This window comes from Macrotis lagotis, chromosome 1 (assembly GCF_037893015.1).
Source record: "Macrotis lagotis isolate mMagLag1 chromosome 1, bilby.v1.9.chrom.fasta, whole genome shotgun sequence".
Classification (NCBI taxonomy): domain Eukaryota; kingdom Metazoa; phylum Chordata; class Mammalia; order Peramelemorphia; family Peramelidae; genus Macrotis; species Macrotis lagotis.
In genome coordinates this window covers 413,825,030-413,848,188 of record NC_133658.1, presented here as the reverse complement: position 1 = coordinate 413,848,188, position 23,159 = coordinate 413,825,030, and the positions used below count along the sequence as shown (strand labels likewise).

Here is a 23,159-nt window from a genome sequence, read left to right as displayed (position 1 = left end):
ATTGGCTATTTATTATCATCATTCTGTGTAAAATGCGTAAGATTATTATTGGGTCTTTTTTCTTTTGCAGGCTGGACGTAAAGAAAGAAGTGATGCCCTTAATTCTGCAATAGACAAAATGACAAAAAAGACCAGGGATTTACGAAGACAGGTTTGTTAGAGAAAGATGTTGATTTTTTTTTTCAAATGTTGGGTCAATCTAATGTGAAATGATTTTCTAAACTGTCGATTTTCATAATTTTATACTTGTAGAAATAGGCATTTTTAGATAAAAAGTTCCTTCTATTGATATAAACCAGGGTTAGGTGTGTTTAAGAAAATTTTCTGAATTTTGGTGTAAAAAGTGTTATTAGTCACACACACACACACACACACACGTATGCCTCATTGCATATACTTTTGTTTAAATTTTCTTTGAATCTCACAATTGATAGAGATTGAACCCAAGCTGTTATCATGATTTTCCAAGCTGTTACCACAGATATCTGTGGGATATTTAAGTCACTTTGATCATGGTCAGTTCATTTCTTCTCCACTGAAGGGGAAAGAGCAGCTGACTTTCTTGCTAACTTATCTAGTTATGTCTAGATTTTGGTCTACATAAATAGAGATGAACACACAATCCCAAGTACTATTCAGTAATTTTCTAGTACCCTCTAGTCCTTCACAAAAATCTTTTCTAACCATTTCTCACTAATGAGTTTCTAAGTGACTAATCAAACCCCATGAGGATCTAGGCTAATTCTGTCACACTGAGACTGGCAGAAAATTAGCTGCAATATGAAAAGGAAGCAACTTCAAATGTGGGTAACAGAATTCATTTAAAGTTGCTTAATAGCATATAAGAAGCTCCTGTACTGTATTAAATGTAAATCCATTTATGATAGTGATATTAGTTACTTGCTTTTCCTTTAGCATTTGATCAAAAACTTGACTCTTTATCTTAAAGAAGATTACTATAAATATGATATGCCATTCTGGAATGATGATTTTTAATTTGATTTTTTTTATGGTGATCTTGGAAAAACTACCCTCTTATGACTTATGTCAAGTAATGCAAATTGTCTCAATTGTAAAGCAATAACATTAATGACTTCATGCTGCTTAGAGTGCCATTCTATTGCATTAGATGCCAGAAAACATGAATTAAAAAGACAATCACTAAATCTTTTCTCTTTCCACCTAATGAGGCTGTGTCAGAGAATTCATTAAAAGATATCATTTCAGTAGCGTTCCTGTTCACATAAACTGGAAAAAATCGGTATTTTTTACATTTATTTACTTTTGATGGGTGTTACCTACCAAAATTAACTAACAAAACTTTAGTTAGTTATCTTCTGCCTTTCTTCAAGACAGTCAAAAAAAATTTATTAAGTAACTCAAAATCTAATGAACATTCATCCTTGTATAACATTGTACATCTACCCTTTGCCATTACCTTAGAAGTTCTGTCACCAATAAAGGAAAAAATATGGCCTTGGGAAATTAGAATGGCTTGCCAAAATATTAACATCCAAATACAGTATTTATGTTTGTTTTTAAAATGTGTTTTTCTGCTGCTTTAGTTGACTACATTGTGATCATTTTGAAGCTCTACCCTAAGTAGTAGTGTGTTAAATTTTCCCATATATTATGAGCAACCTTATTTTTCTGTAGGACAGTCAAGCCTAATAGCTATTTCCATTGATAGTTACTTTCAGAAAAAGTCATTCTAATGAAATAAAATTACATTTCTGAAATTTAATTATTAGCTCCGCAAAGCTGTCATGGACCATGTTTCAGATTCGTTTTTGGAAACTAATGTACCACTTTTGGTATTGATTGAGGCTGCAAAGAATGGAAATGAGAAAGAAGTTAAAGAGTATGCTCAAGTTTTCCGTGAACATGCTAACAAACTAATTGAGGTAAGAATGCAATGTTTCCCCCATGCTATTTTACCAATGTTTTTTTCCCCCAGGTTAAAAAGAAACTATGTGTTTAAAACACTGCTGTGTTTAAAATAGGGATGACTATTTTGTATATAATTGTGTAATGTAGTAGAACATCTTTACTTGTATTTTAATATTATGCATCACAAATGTTGTCATAGTGTTTATTAAGTTAGTTCATGTGTTCCTGTCTTAGAAGTATACACTCTAATCTGAGCAGTGGTGCAGAAAAGTACATTTTAAGTTAGTTCATGTGTTCCTGTCTTAGAAGTATACACTCTAATCTGAGCAGTGGTGCAGAAAAGTACATTGCAATGACGCTCCAAAATTCATAGTGTAGTAACAGTAAGTAAATGTATCTCTTAACCTCAATATTTCTTGCTTATAAACATTAGAGATCATATTGTATAATTTTGTTATTGGGCAAATACTTTCTCCCATTTCTCTTATCAACTAAAGTAGATTATAGGATAGTTTATATAGCATATGAAAATAAAAGATGGATCCCACATGAGAGAAATTTTCTGTGTTTTAAGGGGACTGTTGATTTATTTATGTCCTATTTTTTTTTTTTTTTTTTTTTTTTTTTTTTTAGGTTTTTGCAAGGCAAATGGGGTTAAGTGGCTTGCCCAAGGCCACACAGCTAGGTAATTATTAAGTATCTGAGACCGGATTTGAACCCAAGTACTCCTGACTCCAAGGCCGGTGCTTTGCCACCTAGCTGCCCCTTATGTCCTATTTTTGTAGCATTAACATATTAATTAAATATAAAACAGATATTTCATAGGATAGTGTGTTTCTTTATATAATAGCAGATCTGCATTTGAGTAAATGAAAAGCACTATCTGTATTTGTCACCCTCATGCAATGGGGTTTTATTTTACTTTATATCATAGTAGATCAAGTCAGTGTATATTACTTGGATATATTTTCCTGCTTGTGCTTATTTTTCCATTCTAACTTTCACCATATAAATATTCTTGGTTATGATTAGTTCTACTGTCTTAAGTTTGAGGCTCCCTTTGCGCCTCATTTCAGCTTCTTTTCTCACCTTTCCTGTTCTCTATGCTTTATTTGGTTTAACATTAAATATGGCCCTTTAAGAGGCAGAAACACTGGTTATGTTCATACCATTTTGTAAACAGTTAAATCACATCTGTGGTAATGGAGATATTTAAATGTATAATTGCATTTTTTGCACGAAAAGGGAATTACTTTTCAAAATGCTATATAAACTTCAAAATTGTGTCTCTAGGCAAAATCTTTTTCTTCTGGTTATGTGATGCTTTGAACTAGTAAAAAGCTTATTTTTAAAGTTGAAATGCTTCTGATCTGCCTGTGTCTACACTTCCCTGAATCTTTTTGTCTCCTTCCTTTTTCTTGTTAGTGTTATATTTCTTAGAGCAGGATTCCATTTCAAGGCCATTGATTACAATCTAGATTTCAAGGAAATAGTTCTGTATATACCATGCAAAATTGAAGGATGGTAACTTTGAATTAAGGCAGCTGTTCATATTTTGTCCAGGGAATTCCCAGTAATGTTAAAGGTATAGAATAACCCTCACAAGGCCCTACACAATTAGTTACAAAATCACAGTTGCACAGAGATAGCTTAACTTATTTTTGTTGAGTTATACCACTATGCCTCTTAATTACTCAAGTATGCCACCTTTTCCTCCTGTCTTCCCTGCCCCTTTTGCCTTCCATCCAATTGTAGCAGCTTGTCTGTCACCAAGACTTCTGTTTGTGTGCTTCGGTCCATATCCCTCCTCCCTCCTGTCCTTTTTTTTTTAATTCTCTTTAACTCTTCGCTGTACTATCATAACTGTTTACTATTTGGTCTCCCTCTTTGATCCATTCTCCAAGGAAGGGACAATTGGTATTTTCATTTCCTGCTGAGTATTCCCAAGTGGCTTTCACACCTTACTCCCTTTTGTGACCTCTCTTCTCCTGCCATACTGGCCTATGTAGTACACTTTTTAAAAAAACATTCTGTCATCCACTTCTGTCAATTTCAAAAAATCTTCAATTTCTTTTTGTTTGCTTGTATAATAAAATGCTGGTTTTCACTTTGGTAGTGAAAGAACCCAATGCTACCTGGAATTTACCAGAATCTATGTTTCATCTCCTTCTTTGCCTTCTCAACACATTGTGCTCCAAACTTTAAATCATTCCCTTTGCACAGCAGCCTTTAAGAAATCTCTAGCTTTCTTCAAGTCTTAGCTGTTATCTCCTACCAAAAGTCTTCAGTGCTGATCTATATCTTCAAATTAATTAGCTTGTTTTTACTTTTCTGTGTATGTATTGTATTTATCCAATAGAATGTTAGCTTTAGAGAAAAGCATAAGTTTTCATTTTTTCTTTGTATTGACAACCACTTGCACTTTTAGATTCTTTATAAATGGATGTGAAATTCAGTTAAAATGAAAGAAAAAGTAATAAAATAGGGTCAATTCACTCGCTGCTTAGTACTGGGCTTGACCTTAATCCTTCGCAAAAGTTAAAAGATTTAAATAACTGGCCGGAGGAGTAGAGACAACCAAGTCGGTAGAAATCTAAGAAATTGGCCTTTTCAGATTAATTATATATATAGTGTAAAGATTTAGAGTGTCCTCTCTACAGAAAACTAATATTCTTTTTTCCCCCCAGTGAATTAGAGCCTTCCCCTCATGCTAGAAGAATAATATCCTTTATCTCAAGTAGATTTTTTTCCCACACTTTAGTAGTGGATTCAAATCCAGTCTCAGACACTTAATAATTACCTAGCTATTTGGTGTTGGGCAAGCCCCTTTGCCTTGCCGAAAAAACCTAAAAAAAAAATCAGTGGTAAATTCACAATAGCCATAAAGAATTTTGTTTTAATAAAATGAGCTTTTGGTTCTTAGATCAATTTTGGGCAAGCTGTCTTTGAAGTAGATATATTGGGGCTGCCAATATAATCTTATAACCTGGCATTTATTTACCTTATTGTGTATTTGTCTCCTTGAGAAAACTCTCCCTTCCCTTCAAGTTTTCATTAAGTAAGATTCAAAGTCATCCTGAAATGTTTTATTTTTATTGTCATAGTGCAATTTATTGGCTATTAGGAAAAATGAACTTTTGAGGACAAAATGAAGCTAAACACTCAGATCCTCTGATGACAAGTCCCTCAAAAGTTTCTGTTGACTATGCTGCCTTCTACTGAAAGGATTCAAAACATGTATCCAATATGAAAAAAAGTTCTTGAAGCCATAGAGCTTTGTAATTGTTTATCTGTGCTATCAACTTTAAGTATCTGAGACCAGATTTGAACCCAGGTACTCCTGACTCTTGGGATGGTGCTTTATCCACTATGCCACCTAGCCACCCCTATAAACATTTTTAATATATTACCAAGATAAAATCTGAACAGATGTTGGCTTTTACCAACTTAGGTTATGGAAGTCTTATACATATCTTTAATTAAAAAAAAAACAAACCAAAAAACACAACCTAGAGCAAATGAAATGAGGAAATCGTATTCTTTTATGATATATTTATATGCTGTTTCAAAATTTGGATCTAAATTTAATTAATTTCCATAATAATCACTTTGTGTTCCTACTCTCAGAATGCCTTCCATTTATGTGTGTGTGTGTGTGTGTGTGTGTGTGTAAACATATACCACCTGTAGTCCACCACCTTAACCAAGAAAAATTTAGTAGCTTACATCACAATCATCTTGGAACCCATATTAGTCATTGCATTTTATCTGAATTCTGTTCAGTTTTAGTTTTGCATTCATTTGCATTATCACAGAATCTTTTCCTAGTTCTATAATCTTCATTCAACATCATTTCATATAAGTCTTGGACAAATTTTTCTGAATTTCTCATATTCACTATGTTCTATTTTTCATAATAAGAGATATATCATAGTTTTAACTGGCTTAGCTCTGTGACCACCTGGACAAGTCACTTAATCCTGTTTATTTGCCTCTGTCAAGTGAGATGGAGAAGGAAGTTATAAAACACTCCAGCATCTTTGCCAAGAAAGCCCCAAATGGAATCATGAAATACACTTTAACTGTATTAATATTTGTGGCTAATATAGTATGACAAGATCACATTTTAGAAACTGAACCTTATGGGTGTTTTGAAAATTGCCTCTAGTCTCCAGAACTATGCATCCTGATTCATGAGCCTTGGATTAAAAATTAGTTCTTTGGTTTACACATCCTCTTTATTGCAGCTCCACTGTATGACCTACCTAAATTGCTGTTAGTGTCTTTTAAAAGAAATCATATGAAAACAAAGTAAATTGCAATGATCTCTTTTTCATTATTGTCATTTATTTAATTATTATTATATTTGCCCAAAGAATCAGATTTTTGACTATCCCATACCAGCAAAATGAGACATATTTTTCATGATGAGCTTTAATGTAGGACAGACTAAAATGGAAAATATTTCCATCAATATTAACTTTATCAATCCTAACTTTATCAATAATACACCTATGTGTACTTTTCAGTCATCTCATTTCCTTTGGCCATCTTTGGCATTTGAGCAATTAAATAATCAAAATGTACATGCAATTTCTAATTTTGCTCTTGCTAAAATCCTTGAAAATGAAGAAGTAAAATAGGGGAAATGACATTTATATAAGACCAGACTATTATTTAATAGAGAATTCTCTATTAAAAAATACCTCTCTTATTCTAAAGAAATGTCGCTGTCTTGTGAATTAAAAAAAAAAAGGAAAAAGAGCCTAATAAACTGAGTGTTTTTGAATTTTTTTTATCTGTCATTACATTATTTTAGATCTCCTTAAGACCAGCCCCATGTTATACAGTTTAACTTATAAAAAATTTTAACTGCACTACCATTTTTGGGACACCTTAATTGCTTTAAGATTTTTTGGGATTCCCCCCCCCCAAAAAAAAAAATAGTTTGAGAAAATAAATAGCTTGCCTAAGATCCAGCAGGGTAGCATGCATCAGAGCTGGCCTTTAAACCCAGGTCCTCATATTCCAAATTAAATGTTTTTTCATCTGTACTTTGGCACAGTCTTTTATTTAATGTTTAACAGTAATGAATTATCTTATAACTTTCAGATCATAGTACATTTGTAATTTGTGGATTATACATTGTGAAAGTTATAGTGTGAATGAAATGCTGACCTCCAAACAACAATCATGATTTTTTTTCTTTTAAGTTCTCTATATGATATTTTAAGCAGGAATCTTTGCAGTTGGCAAATCTGAGCCTTAATTTTCATAGTTATATTAAAGTTTGTTTTTAGCAAGGAAAAAATCATATGCAAAATCACCCTGTGTTCAAGATGGAGAGATGTATTGTGGTCAAATGCTTTTGCCAATTGTCACAGATGGCTATTAAGCACAGAATCCAAAGGGAAGCAGCATTTGATAAAGGTGATATGATATGTTTGGTCCTGGTGGTGTGTCAAGTTTGGAAAGATTATACAGTATCTTGTAAGTGTGAGGCAGGATCGCTACAAAGAATGTGGCCTACTAGCCAGTTCATGCAGAAAAACTGAAGTGGGTCAAGAGGACTTATAGGCCAGCCTGACAGTGCCAGTTGAATGGACTTAGAGCTGGTTCATTGAGTCCATGTATCTTGATCAGGCACTGCAAAAGAATGAGCTGAGTTTAGAATTGAAGAGGAAGAAGAAAGGAGGATAGATTGTGGAAATTATTCCACCCTGCCTAAGCTTCTTTAACATAAGTATTCTTTAGGTGATGGTAGATGACTCCAATTCATGGAATGTTTAGCTTCTGAGCAGTCAATACCAGATGGTAGCTTTAAATAATTAGGTGTAGGTTTGATGTTAAGGAAAAGCTTCCCATCGTTAAATTCATTTGGGATTTAATAGATTCCTCCTCTTCCATTGGACATCTTTAAACAATAGCTCAACAAGCTCTTTTTGTATATGATGTAAAGATCTTTTTTCACATAAGGACTAGGGTAAAGGACTGTAAGGTTCATTCTTCCAGTTCTGAAATTTTCTGTGATTGAAATTCCTTTCTTTTTCCCTTAGCTTATTTTTCCTGACAGCTAACTGTATGAATTCTTACATTAACTTAGAAACTTCATAAGAGCAAACTCTGGGGTTGTAGGCATCTTTGTATTCCCCATTATCTCATTTGTTGCTTTCAGTCAGGTTTCAGTAAATGTTTACTATATGAATTAATGCTTGACACCCAGATTTGAATAGAAATAACAATTGAAGAGGGAGAAAGATGATGAGTTCAGTTTGGAGTGATGCTGGAACCAACTATGGGGGAATATTGTAAAAGCAGTTGGTGGTACAGATCTGGAATTTAGAAGAGAATTATGGGCTAGAGATAAAAATTTCAATTAAATACCTTCTCTTTGTAAAAGTGCTAAGTCCAGCGCTAGGCATAAGGAGGAAAAGCAAAATCATTCCAGGGCAACTAGGTGGCACAGTGGATAGAACGCCAGCCTCAGAGTCAGGAGGACCTGAGTTCAAATCCAGTCTCAGACACTTAATTACCTAGTTGTGTGACCTTGGACAAGTCACTTAACACCATTGCCTTTGCCCCCCCTCCAAAAAAAAAAACACCAAAAGTGTTCCTTCTCTCAAGCAGTTTATCTGTAAATAGGTGATAGTAAGTAGGAGAATGACAAGTTATAAGGCATTAAGACATGCATTTAGCTCTGAATCATTTTCAATTGATTTTCAAATAGTCAAGAAAATAATTTTAAACATATGAAGGAATATCACTTAATAATCAGCATTAAACTTAATTTTCTTTGTACTAAAAAAGAATGTTTATACCAAAATGCTGTCATGTAAGCAGTTAATGAGAATTAAATCATGTTGTGAAATATTTCCTAAACTATTCAGATTTCTTGGTGAACAAGTATTTTATTTTTCCTTCTCATTTAGGTGGCTAATTTAGCCTGTTCTATTTCAAACAATGAAGAAGGTGTGAAGTTGGTTCGAATGTCTGCAAGTCAACTGGAAGCCCTTTGTCCTCAGGTAAAGTATCAGTTGAAATAATTTAGGCACATTATCTCCCAGTCCTGCTGTAAACAGAATAGGTTGGTTTTATGTTTGTTTTGTGAAAAGAATTGATATGGGGGAGTGGTCACTGCCTTTGATGGATTTTTCAATTTGAGCAAACTAGTTTGGTTCACACTTGGCTTAGTTCAGATTTTTATCTCTTCTGAACATAGAGCACTCTATCTTTATAATGTGTTGAAGCTATTCTTTGTGTCCCATTTGCTGGAAAATTATATGAATGTGAGTGACAGTATTACCACATTTACAACCCTCAATGAATGGCAGGGCTTTTAAGGAATACCATTAGTTAAATATCATTGATAACTGTGAAAGCTTTGAATATTTGAAACTAGACGTAAAAATGAATCTGCAAGTTCAGAAAGAATGATTTCTGACATCTTGTAGTCTGGATAGCATAAAAGCCAACAAGAGTAACTTTTTCTGGGTCATTGAGAAATCATATTAGAGTCTTGTATATGACTTCTCTCAGGTAATAACTTAGCTTTGTTTGCTTTATTAAATAGTTTTATTTTATAAATATCAATATCAGACTAATGCTAGTGAATTAAAGGTAATGCTAGCTTCTAATTGTGTTGGCTTCTTAGGAAAGATAATTGGACTGATTATTGTTCATTCAAAAGTTAGGACTCAGATAAAATAAACAGTGTACATAGGATTTTGTTCTATTTCTTTTATCGTAATATATGACAAATTTTGGCACATGAATGTTTCTCCCTTTTCTATCAAACAGTTGGTTATTTTTATATATGGCTAAGGAGAATGCAGCATTTTTAGGTTAGCACAAGCAAAGATCTAATGATTCAGAACTGAAATCAATTTAGAATACATATTTTCCCAATACTTTAGCCTTAGCATGTCATCTTGAACTATTGTTCCCTCATTTTTACAGGCCTGGTGAATTCAGTTGATTATGATAGAACATTTAAAATCCTACAAATATTGATACTTCACAAAAAAATACTAACTTGGAAGAAAGTTTATATGAAATTTCTACATTCACATTAAACTTGTCCTTAAAATTATAAAATACATAGCTTATGTTACCATTATTTGGGAAGAAATTATATGTAATTCCTTCTATATCTACCTCCAAATGGCAGAACTGTGAGAAAAGGAAGAAGAAATGGAAGGTAGTTTTTATGCTTTGAGGTCACAGTTACTGAAAGGAAGTATTTAATTTACTTCTTTGAAATAGAATTTGTGAGTCTGGTTAATTTATATAACAATTTGTATATAGTTTTAGATCTTTGGTTGTTAACAAATAATTTTTACTAAAATGAAAAGTCATTTTATTCAGCAGCCCATTGTATTCAGAGCTCTTTTGCCTATGATGTTTACAGAAATCCATGGACTGGAAGAGGGATATATAGTCCCTTGACCTACATGGAGTTTTAACTCTGGTAGTTTACATACACATCAGAACAACAAAAAAAAAGAAATATGCATGAGAGGAGCAAGGAAAATGCTGTGTAAAATGTCATACAGAGGCAGATAGCAAGAGAAGCTACCTGAAGGAAAGGGCCCTTCAGCCAGATGTGGCCCAGCAGAGCAGTGGCCATGGGTGGGAGAGCCGGACATTCTAGGATGACAGGAAGGAGCTGAGAAAAAGTAAGATAGGTCCAAGTTCACACAATAGTCTAGAGTATGGAAAGGCCAGGAAAATAGAGCAGCCACATGCTGGGATGGTAGCATTCTAGGACAGGCTAACAGACCTAGAAGATTCAAGTAGAACCGTGATAATCTGTCCACAAGAAAGATGCATCATTATCAAAACTGTATTGGGATAGATTCTTTTGGAGCTCCAAGCCCCAAGTAGATTCACCAGATTCGCTCATCCTCCCCAAGCTGGGTTCTAGGCTCTGCTACGACCCTACCTTTTCCCAAGTGACACTGAGACCTGCTTCCAGATTCGATATCCTATGGCAATAACATAGGAGAGTGATGATTAATGACCACCAAGGTATAGGAAATCAGGAATTTGGTGAGCTTGGGACATCTCAGTCATTGAACTAAAAAACAGAACTAGAGCAGGGTGCCAGTATTTGGAGTTCTATACCAGGCCACAAAGAGAGGAGACTAGAATCCAGAATAGATTCAGTACTGAAGTCACTTGATAATTGGGGACTGAGACTAGGGAAAAGGGAATTTCAGTGTGTTGTGTGTAGACAAAAGTGACACCTTTAAGTTCCAACCTTCAGAGGAATCTCATCAAAAGAAAAGGAATCAGAGATTGAATGATAGGGGAATAAAAGAAAAAAGATTGAAATTGTCAAAGATCTCAGAAAACAATCTGGTTTAAAAGTTAAATATAAGCAGATTAATAGCAGAAAGAAAAATGGCATCTTAGCAAACTCAGAACTCACTGAGTAAATATAACAAGTCAAAGAAAGTGAAGTAGCATGTGATGGGGGAGCAAAAACTTGGGATTACTTGGAGAGTATGGAATCACAGCAGGATGTTTCTGAATGGTGCTAGAGAGAAATAAATTTTGAAGTAGAATGTATGACCTAAAGGAGAAATTATTGACAGAATTGAAAAATTTGAATCTACCTTAGTAAATCTCTCCAAAGATGCAAAAGAAGAAAAAGCTTTAATTCTATGAGGAACCCAGATTAAAGAAGAAATAAAGATTTCTAAAGAGCCATAAAGGAAGGAATAAAAGTTTAGAATAGACAGAAAAGAGAATTAATGAAGATAATAAAGAAATCTTTTTTTAGAAGCACTCTATTTAAGAATTAACCATGTATGTTAAAGGAGAGTAGGGAGGATTTTAATCTACTAATGGAAGTTTAACTCCTAAAACTAGGGGCAAGATTGACCAAAAGAAAAATCTTCATTGGCCCTCTTAATCTGAAAAAAAGAGAAAGCAAGATAGAGAGTAAGAGAATGCATATAAAACAAATAAGTGTAGTTAGGTGAGACAGATATACAAGATGACCAGAAATTTTCTTCTTACTTCTCTCTTAGGGAGTAGGTGGAAAACATGCTTCTCCATAAATCCTGTGGAAGACATGCTTGGTTGCTACTTTGATTAGGTTTAAGTCTTTCAAAAATATTTTTCTTTATACTGTAACTATTTTCCACATTCTGCTTACTTCATTCTGCATCCTGCTGCTGTTCATGATTCTATAAAATTGTCTGCTTCTACATTTCTTATGGGAATAATTATCCATTACATTTCAATACCATCATTTGTTCATCATTAATTAAGGAGGTGGATACATGCTCTCACTGCCATGACCAACCACCCCATTGCCCCATCTCTTTTGTAATAGGAACAGCATTACCCTGACATCACTTCTTTTCTCCCATCTAAACCAATGGGAAAATGACAAAGCTAACTCTGGGATGTGAGTGGTCTGTTTCCGTGGTTGCTTTTTATTTTCTGCACAATACTTCTTTTCGTGGATCTGCCTTCCATCTCAGATAAGAATGAGCTTCATGTGATTATATACACTGCTCCCCTCTCCTTACTTACATATTTTTGCATACTTTTCTCATAACAAGTTCTCCTTTCTGCAGAATGCATTTCTTTTGCTTTACTTTCAAACCTCAAAATAGGACTAGTATACCCCGGATTCTTTCTTTTTTTTTTCATTTTACTTTCTTAATACTCTTTAGTGACATTAAAGTTCTGAAGGAATACCTATTTCCTCTCTCCCATTGATATGTGTTAATATCAAAGTGTTCAAGTAAATTTACCTTTTTGGGTTTCTTACTCTTGTTTGAATATTTCAAATTCCTATTCACCTCTGGTCTTTTCATCAGAAATATTTGCTAGACCTCTGTTTTCTTTACATGTCTGCTTTTTTTCCGCCTGTTAAAATTATATGTAACTTTTCTATGCAAGTTATCCTGATTGTAAGCCTCTATTTTAGGCCTTTTAGTCTATTACGTTTAATAATAGTATTGCTTTTTTTTTTTTTTTTTTTTTTTTTTGCTAACAACTGCCAGGTCTTGTGTGATACGCTGACTTTAGTTCCTTTATATTTAATTTCTTCTTTCTTGCTTGCAATATTTTTTCTTTAATGTGAGAGTACTGAATTTTGCCTGAGATATTTCTGGAACTTTTCCTTTTGTAATATCTAATAGAAGGTGATCAGTGGATAATATCTGTCTTCACTCTGCCCTCTGGTTCGAATAGATCTTCATTTATAATCATTGTTATCAGTGATGCTTAAATTATATCAGTCAGTTAGCTTACATTTTCCTTTATATTTTTCAATATCTGGTTTTAATATTTCTTACCATCTTAAAGAGTCATTATTTTCTTTTTGATCTATTCCAGTTTTTAGGCAATCCATTATTTTGGTCAGGTTTTCCACTTTTTCTTCAAAGTTTTTTCTCATTCAAATTCTTTTCTATTACAGGGCTTTTATTTCAGTTTTTGTCTTGTTTCATTTCTTCTAGGTATTCATGTAGAACATCTTAGAAAATCCATTTTTCCAGTGAGTCTCTAGAAACTGTAGTATGGTTGTTATGGAGGTATTCTTTCCTTTTTAGGGATATGTTTTTTAATACAGGTTGATTTTATTCTTCCTGGATTTACTCATCTTAACAATCTCAGTTCTTGAACTAGGGTTTTGTACAAGGGTGTTCTGTCCCAGTCTAAGCATGTGAATTGGGCATTTGTTTTTGGTCTTGACTTAAATTACTGCACTACCCTATACATTTTAGAATTTGTTCCAGCATGTCAAGACAGAGTACTAAAGTCCTCAAAGTGCAGTCTCCCCTACTCCAGGGTGGTAGACTATATTTGTCTCTGCTTTGTAGTAGAAGGGTGTGGGAGGTTTCCTTTTTGCCTTCAGGCCTTTATCTGACCTCTTGTGCCCTTTCTGGGGTGGGAGAAATCACTCTGATGAGTCTTAATTATTGTTTGATCTCATACAAATAAAAGGATTTTCTTGTAGTGTGTGCCTGCGCTTGTACTGTGTTATCTGCCTTCCATTCACAGACAGTTATTTGATAGGAAATTTTTCTCTCCACAAAAAATGAATTACTAATTTGTCAGTGAACAAACATTAAATAACTGTCTTTTATCAGGTTTTTGCTAGGAACTGGGAATAAAAGACAGAAAAATGAAACAATTTTTGCTGTCTTGGAACTTGTTCTCTGAGGAGATACAACAAGTAGATATTTTCATTTACACAGAATATAGTTAGAGTGTGCTGGTCATGGGAGATGGAGAGAGTTAGAAAAGGTTTCAGGGGGAACTTAGTGCTTTAACTGTGTTTTAAATGTTTGAGGGATTCTGTGAGTTTAAGATGAGAAGAGATTGTATCCCAGGTATGTGGAACAGTGAAAAGATCTCGAAATAGTAGATGAGAGTATTATGTATGAGAAAGGCAAATGATGGAAAATAATAGTAGATTGAAGCCAGTTTAGGACGTTTATAAACACCAAACAAAGATGTTGTATTTTATTTTATAGGAAATAAAGAAACCCCAGAATTTATTGAGTTTGGCATGACATGATCAAACCTGGGTTCAAACAGTAACAGTAAGGATTGTCTTGAGACTCTGAGACCATTTATGAGACTGTTACCCAGTGAAGAAAGGATGGTCCGAACTTGAGTGTTAGTTTTGTGGTTAGAGAAAAAGGGATAATTCCAAGAAATGTTGTAGAGGTAATTGCATATAAGGTATTTAGAATTCAAAAGTCTTCTTTAGTCCTCTTTAGTTATGAGTCCAGAAGCAAAGTCAAGCTGGTAGAGTACAAGCTGGGACCCAGCTGAAGTTGCCCAACATTCCTCTCCTAATAACTTTAAAATAACACCTCAAATTAAATTTTAGAGGAGCAGAATCAACATAAGGTCAGAGGGAAACATTTATTTAAGCTAAGACAACTTGGAAGGTTCATACAGAAATCTGAAATGAGATCTTTATCAGAAATCCTAGCTGTGAAAATTGTTTCCCAGCTTTCTGTTTTCCTTCTAATTTTGGCAGCGTTGGTTTTATTAGGGCAAAACCTTTTTAATTTGATATAATCAAAATCATCCATTTTGCAACTTGTATTTCTTGCTTGGTCATATATTTCCACCCTTTGCATAGATCTGAAAGAGTATTTCTTGGATCTGTTAATTAGTCAGTGTTATCCTGTACCATTTTGACCACACACACACACACATACATACATACATATACATATATACATTTTATATATGTGTGTATGTATGTATATATGTTCTGTGCCTAGTTTTTCCCATATTATTTTATAGTTTTCCCAACAATTTTTGTCAAATAGTTTTTATCCCAGAAGCTGATGTCTTTGGGTTTGTCAAACAGATTACTGTAGTCATTTACTGCGTTTCTTTTGAACCTATCCTAATCCACTGATCCATTATTCTATTTCTTAACCAGTACCAGGCAGCTTTGATGACTGCCACTTTATAGTATAGTTTTAGATCTGGTAGAACTAGGATTCCCTCCTTTACGTTTTTTCCATCATGTCCCTTGATATTTTTGTTGCTCCAGATAAATTTTTATTTTTTCTAGCTCAGTAAAATAGTTATTTGGTAATTTCATGAAGAAATCTCTAATACCAGGTTGGGCCCAGGCAGAGAGCATAGAAGGATCCCCAAAGTTTGGCCTCCAAAGTGACTGCAGGGCAGCAACAGAGGCTGTGGATCTCTGAGCCCTAAGATGTGTTAAGATGGTGAGACGAGTGGTCAGAAGTTGCCAGGGGATCCTTTTTTTAAATTGAAGGTCATAGTCTTTGGTCTTTGTTCACACTCCACAGTTCTTTCTCTGGATACTTATGGCATTCTCCATTGCAGATAGCCCAATTGCCAGGGAATCCTTGCTGGCACTGAGTGCAGCTGGTGCTGATAGGCTCCTGTGGGCCTCAGGTTCCAGGCAGAGAGGGGAGTGCTTTGTCCCTGGTCACAGTTCTCAAGCAGAGCATTTGCAGCTGCTGAGTAAAGGAACAGGGCTTCTTACAGGGTAGAGCTCAGAACACAGACTAGGGGAGCAGTGACCATACCTCTCCCAGAATGGTAGCACCTTAGAAGCACTGAAAATAGCTCCTTTAAAGCAGTTTGTTCCACATGAAGAAATAAGCTGGGAAAATAAGCAAAAATAAGAAAATACTTTGATCATAGAAGTTCATCTCCTGGCAGGTAACACCAAGACATTAATTTAGAAGATAATAGTATGAGAAGAGCTTTAAGCAAAACCTCAGAGAAAAATGCTAATTGAACCCAAGGCCAGCAAAAATTCCTGGAAGGCTTAAAGTAAGACATGAGTGGTAGAGGTAAAATTGGGTTGAGTAATGCAAGAAAATTATGAAAAGAAAACTAGCAGCTTGGTAAAAGATACACACAAAATTACTGAAGTAAATAACCCCTTAAAAAACAGAATTGGGGGCAGGTAGGTGGCACAGTGAGTCAGGGAGACCTGAGTTGAAATTTGACCTCAAACACCTAATATTTATTTAGCTTTGTGACCTTGGGCAAGTATAACTTAATCCCATTATCTTGCAAAAAACAAACTACCAGAATTGATCTAATGGTAAAACAGGCACAAAAATTCACTGAAGAATCTACCAAATGGAAATGGAGGTACAAAAATTCAGAGATAGTAGAGCACATTGCTGGCACTGGTTATAACTAGTGCTGATTGCCATCTTTTGCCCATATGCATTTCCATGTCATAGATCTCAGGTCAGAGAGGAACACTGGTGGTCACAAGGCAACAGGGGCCCTAGTCATAATACCAGAGAAAAAAGGAGTGATAGGGACCAGGAACCAACCCTTCCTGGGCAAAGATCAGAATGTAGACAGGAGCAGTGACCATAACTCTGCTAGAGTCTCACTACATTCAGAACATTAAAAATTTGCAAGGCGCCGCGCCCCCCCCCCCCCCCCCCATTAGCTCTAAAGATTGAAATTGTAAAACTGCCTCTCTATCCCATGGTGAGGAGTGACCAATTTTAACATAATGTTTAAAGTCAAGAAATAGTCTAGGAAAATGTGTATGCAGCAGCCACCACACCACCCCCCAAAAAAAGAACTTAACCATAAAAAGCTACTATGGTTGTACTGAAGACCAAAAGATAAATTCAGAGAAGAAAACAATGTGAAAATAGCTACATTCCTATTGCCACCTCAAAAGAAGGCTTAAAAATATGGTAATTGGATGTAAACCTGACAGAAATTCTTAGAAGAAACAATTTGGTAAACGAGGTGCAAAAAAATAATGGGGAAAAATAGAATTGAGCTAAAAAGAAGATTTGGGCAAAGGAAAACAAATGATTCCATGAAACTTAAAGGAATAATAAGAAAGAAAAGTTAAAAGAAAAGAAAAAAAATGGAAGAAAATTTCAGATATTTCTTTGGAAAACAACTGATCTTGGAAATTGATGAGAGATCATTTAAGAATTAATAGACTATCTGAAAGTCATCTTCAAAAAAAGATCTTACATTGCATTAAAAGAAATCTTTTATAGTTTTTGAACAAAAAAAAGGAAACATTTTCAAGTATATAGCACAATATAAAAGTAGATTGAATGTAAAATCAATGATTTCCATTGCACATTTACATTTTTTTGTAAAAAGAAAATGTAAAAAGGTATTATACAATGAACCTACCTTTTTCTGTGTTTTTTTTCAAGTTGTCTTGTGCTCTTTCCTGTGTACTTTTCCCCCTCCTTTACCAACCTGCCCTAAAGGAAGCTAATATTAGACACAAGTATTTATATATATTTGTAACATCATAGAATACAGAATATAATATATATATTTTGAAGGTAGATAGGTACAGGATCTTTATATTTGATTTGAGTATTTATAATACTAAAAAGTGACTCAGTCATTCAAACTGGTTCTTAGAACAATATTTATATAACTGCCTGCATGTTTTCTTGGTTCTGCTTCTTTGATATTTCATTATTTCATGCAAATCTTTTCATATTCTAAAAACCCCCAGCTCATCATTTCTTACCACACCATAGTTTTCCATCATAATCATTTACCACAACTTGTTTAGCCATTCCTCAGTTCCTTAAATTCTAGTTCTTTGCTAACACAAAGGAAGCTGCTATAAATATTTTAGGCCATATATGATCTTTTCCTTTTTTCCCTAATCAATTTGAGAAACAGACCTAATAAAGGTATTGCTTAGTTTGACATATTTCAAGAAATTATAAAGGAAAACTGCCCAGGTATCTTAAATTAAAGGGTCAAAATAGAAATAGAAAGCATGTACCAGTTAACTTCTGAAAAAGGTCCCCAAATGAAATTTCCTCCCAGGAGTATTATACCCAAATTCCCAAGTTTCTAGATCAAGGAAGAAATATTGCAAACCAGCCAGAAAGAAACAATTAAAATATTAGGGAAATATACTCAAGATCACAGAAGATTTAGCAGCTTCTACATTAAAGCATTGGAAAGCTTAGAATATATATTCCAAAAAGTAGAACAGCTAAGATTACATTCAAAAATCACCTATTTGGTCATAATCTTTACTGGGGGTAGGGTGGAGGACCAAGGAATGGTTACGTAATGAAATAGAAAGTTTCGATTTGACTAGATCAGAGCTGAATAGAATATTTGACATTTAAACATGAGACTCAAAAGAATCATGAAAAAAGAAATGTGAAAGAGTGATCCTAAGGAACTCAGTAAAGTTAAATTGTTTACATTCCTATAAGAGAAGATATATATAATTCCTAAGAACTTGTATCATTGTTAGGGCAGTCAGAAGGAGTCTACATAGAAAGAGGGCAATTTGCAAAATGTCAAACATATATTTGCCTAAAAGACTTACAGACAAGTGTTCATCAGAAGGTCAGAAGTGATACAAGGACACTAAGGGCTCCCAGAAGAATTTTGTGTGACCTGGTCAAAGAATGCCCAGGTCTGCAACAAGGAAGGCACTGTGTGCTCTGTGAGTGAAGAAGAATTATAGTAGCCAAAAAGAAATGTGGGATATGCAAATTGAGAGACATCTCCATTCCAAATGATCATGTGGATTATTTACCTAACCTGTGGTAGATCATTCTGAGCTCATATCACGCTATTTAGCCACAGTCAGACACAGTGACTTGACTCCAACTTAGTGATGTTCTTTGGGTCGTCTTTGAGATAAAGGACAATAGCCAATCAACTAGTCCTTGGAGAATTGGGGTTATGGAATTAGGCTATCACATTTTTCAGAGCCTTCATTTTAAAATCACTCCATACTTCCCCCTACAGTTGTAAACTTTTGAAACTTTGTATGGTTTAAGTGGCATCTCTGCCACACTGAGCAGTGGGAAGCCACATTTTGTGATTTTTTTTTTAATTTGGTGGAGGATGGTCTTTGAGGAACTTTGCCAATTCACTGATTGTGAAATCTTATGAAATATCCAGAGGGTAATAAAACAAGGCATGTTTCCTATATCATTCTTTTGGGTGGCATCATTTCAAGTCTTTGGTGAGAAGGGCAAACAGTTTATTGTAAAGATGGAAGTGATTCTGAAATGAGCATTTGCCAAGACCACTTTACTACTTCAATAGAAAATATGAAATCTTGCTACTGACTCTAATTTGCATGATTATCTAAATATATATTCATTGAACCTACCTCATACCCATAGTCATCCAGCTAATTTCTAGAACTTTTCCCTGTGAGCTCCTCTTTGGAATGCTTTACTTGGGAACCTGTTTAAAAAATTAAAATGACCACATTGGAAAATTTTAAATATTTTTTCTAATTTTCCCAATATTTTTATCTTTTTCCAAATACATTTAAAAACAATAAAGTGAAAAACCAGTATGCTTTGATCTGTATTCAGATTGTATCTGTTCTTTCTCTGGAGCATTTTTCATCATAGGTCCTTTTAGAATCATTCTTAATCTTTTCTGTACTGTAATGGTAAAATTGTTTTATATAATGGATATTTTTCGACCATCAGCTCATTCTGTCTAGAATTGCACAGAAAGAGAAGTCTAGTTACCAAATCTGGAATTTTTGTGGACTACCACAGTAAATAGAATTACTTTTAAGCAGATTTCTGGAGAACTGGCATTTAAAAAACTTACCATTTTACCATATCAGCACTTTATTTTTAATGCCTTTGGTTCCATATTTGGTTTAGAAATACTTGAAAAGCGACAATGCTTTCACATATCTGCTGAGACAGATGGTAACATACGCTGATCACACCTACTGAGAGTATTTATATAAATGATCTTAAAAGTCTGAAAAAGATTCACATGTACAGTCTAGTCAATCCTAATTAAAATAATAGCTTCAGTATAGGACATGTAACATTCAAACATGTTTCCCAGGTTTGGGAGGTGGTGAACTCAAGTCCTGCTTTTGTTCTGAGAACATACAGTCTCATTAAAGACAGTCATGTAGTGGGAAGAATGCTGGAATTAGAGTCTTGAGAGACTTAGATTTGAACCCTGCCCGCCAATTAACTTTTTTACCTCTCAAGGTAACTAAAGCATTTCATATTTTCAGTTTCCTCATTTGTGAAATTGTTATCTCACCTAAGGGCAGCTATGTGGCATAGTGATTAGAATGCCAGCTGGAGTCAAAAGACCCTGAATTTAAACAGTTACTAACTGTGGGACCCTGAGCAAATCACTCAACCCTGATTGCCTCAATTTCCTCATTTATAAAACTCTACCAAAAAAATGATGGAAAGAATCAGGTCTTTGGAATCACAAGGTCTGGGTTCAAATTCTATGTCTGTCCTTTGTTATCTGTGTACTCTCTGGCAGCAACAAAATATAAGAGATATACAAATTTATTAAGTTTAGTGGGGCAGCTTCATGATGCAGTGCATAGAATGCCAGGCCTGAAGTCAGGAAGACTGACCTTGAGTGCAAATGCAACCTCAGAAGCTTACTAGGTGTTAGAGTATGGGGATGAGGTTTGAGTTGAAGCAATGATGAGTGTATCCTGATGTTTATTCCTTGATGAAAATCACAGTGGAGTCCAAAACCAAGCAGAGCAAATGAAGAATGTGTTGTTAGTATGCTGGTTTGACTGAAACATAAGAGTGGGTGAAGCCTGGACATGAAATAAACTTGGAAATTAGATGGGTGCCAGAATATAAAAGGCTTTAAATGCTAAATAGAGGGTTTTAAACAAAGGTCTTAGGGAGTTACTGAAGTTTATTGAACAAGGAAATGATAATGTTGGATGTGTGCCTTAGAAATGTGGGTGTGTGGAGGACAGATGAGAAAATGGAAAAGGAGTAAGCATGGAAATTAGTTAGGAGGTCATTCCAACAATCAGGTGAGAGAAGCTGGAGACCCCAAAGTAGAGCCTCATGTGATAGAGTCTGGAACAGAATGTTGTAGAGACAGGAGAATTGATAACTTGTGAAGAAATTAGGAAGATTAAAAAAAGATGAAGTTTGCATCTGACCAAATAATGATTAAAAAATTAAATGAGAAATCACAGTGACTTCTTCCTTCTCTCCCCCCCCCCCCCCCCAACTGCACAAAAGATCAGTCAAAGGTCAGGAGGAAAGCAATTGCTACCCTCCCTCTTCCCAACAAGAGTCTCCCTTTGAGACCAGAGACAACTCTGACATAAGGGCCTTGGAAGTGACAGGAAGGGGGCAGCACAAACACTGAAAGGTCTCTGACATGCCTCTGTCTCTCTCCTGGGAAAGCAGAGAGGTCCATGAAGATAGAAATGTAAAAGGAAGGCAAAAAGAATGAATATATTAGTGCAGAGAGCAAGGAGAAGAAAACCCAGTAAGTGGGAAGGGAGAAGGGTGAGAGATTGTGGGAAAGCAACAATGTCAAATAAGAAAATGATTGAGAAAAAGCCATAGGAATTAGCAATTAAGAAGTCTTTGGGGGGCGGCTAGGTGGCATAGTGGATAAAGCACCGGCCTTGGAGTCAGGGGTACCTGGGTTCAAATGCGGTCTCAGACACTTAATAATTACCTAGCTGTGTGGCCTTGGGCAAGCCACTTAATCCCATTTGCCTTGCAAAAACCTAAAAAAAAAAAGCCTTTGGCAATTTTGTCCATTATAGTTTTAATGATGAAATGAGAAGACATGTTGAAGGTTTGAAGAAGTGGCAGAAGCAAAAGTAGAGGTCTTTCCCACTCAAATCTCACCCCACTCGAAACCATTTTTTTCTAAAATATCCACATCTGACCCCATTACACACTTCCTCCCATCATTCAATAAAATTACAGTTCCTCCCTAATGCTTCCAGGATCAAATATAAATTCCTTTATTCCCTTTTCCCAGGCTTCTTATTCTTTAGTTCCCTTTACATATTCTACAATCCAGTAACACTAGCCTTCTCTCATCTCTTCCTTGTACAGAACATAACTTCTTTCAGCTCCATACCTTTTCACTGGCTGTTTCCCAGGCTTGGAATGATTTTCTTCCTCACCTCCATCTCTGGCTCCCTTCAAGATAGCTGAAACTCACCTTCTGCAAGAATGCATCACACATTTTATTTACTACAGAAGTAGCTTTTAAATAATTCATATTGCCTGGTTTTAATGCTTGACTTTTCCTAGGAACTATGAGAGTGGTGGATTTTGTGCAGTTTCACTTAACTACTTTTTTTCCCTAAGCAAAGTAAATTAAAAGCAAAGGTTCTGGAAAGTTATCCATTCTTCCTTTTCCTCCCAGATCATGTTAGTTTGACTGACAGTCTGAAAAGCAGTAAATAATCACAATTCCTTGTAGTCTTGTCAGTTGGGACTTGAGACTGTAGAATCTTTAAAAAAACATCCACAGGGCAGCTAGGTGGCACAGTGAATAGAGCACCAGCCTTGGAGCCAGGAGTACCTGGGTTCAAATCCGACCTCAGACACTTGATAATTACCTAGCCCTGTGGCCTTGGACAAGCCACTTAACCCCATTGCTTTGAAAAATCTAAAAAAAAAAAAACCCATCCATGGTAGATGGAAACATAGTTGTAGCTTTTATCCTTAACCAATCGGATGACAATACCCTTTCCCATTTAACTTGTTTTTTTAAAGCAATTTTACAGAATCTAGTAGCTGTTTTTCCACTAAAAAAATTTTCCCAGTTCATTTCTTTCCCTTGAAGAATATATCAGATGAGGTCTAATTTTTATACATTACTGATGCCCAAAGGCCCCAGGTAATGCAAAATCTTAATATGACTGGGAAAGATTTTCTTAGAATTCTCCCCACCTGCATATCCAGCATTTGTGCAGTGCATGATAGAGCAGTCCAAAGGCATCTTCCAATCAAATGAAGCAAATTTTT

General features: G+C 35.0%; 1 protein-coding gene and 1 long non-coding RNA gene across 3 annotated transcripts in view; one reads left to right on the top strand and one right to left on the bottom strand.

Annotated features, from left to right (window-relative positions):
• CTNNA1 (catenin alpha 1) overlaps nucleotides 1-23,159 on the top strand; it is a 170,871-nt gene that overhangs the window by 130,929 nt on the left and 16,783 nt on the right. For both annotated transcript variants that reach the window (XM_074212931.1, XM_074212930.1), the window contains 3 exons: nucleotides 71-151; nucleotides 1,752-1,904; nucleotides 8,820-8,912. In XM_074212931.1, coding sequence (XP_074069032.1) covers nucleotides 71-151; nucleotides 1,752-1,904; nucleotides 8,820-8,912 — 327 coding nt within the window. The remainder of the gene's footprint in view (nucleotides 1-70; nucleotides 152-1,751; nucleotides 1,905-8,819; nucleotides 8,913-23,159) is intronic.
• LOC141506297 (uncharacterized) lies at nucleotides 12,886-22,777 on the bottom strand. The gene is made up of 4 exons (XR_012473808.1): nucleotides 22,264-22,777; nucleotides 19,520-19,596; nucleotides 17,545-17,628; nucleotides 12,886-16,015 (listed from the first exon to the last, which is right to left on the bottom strand). It is a non-coding gene; the product is annotated as an uncharacterized LOC141506297 (long non-coding RNA).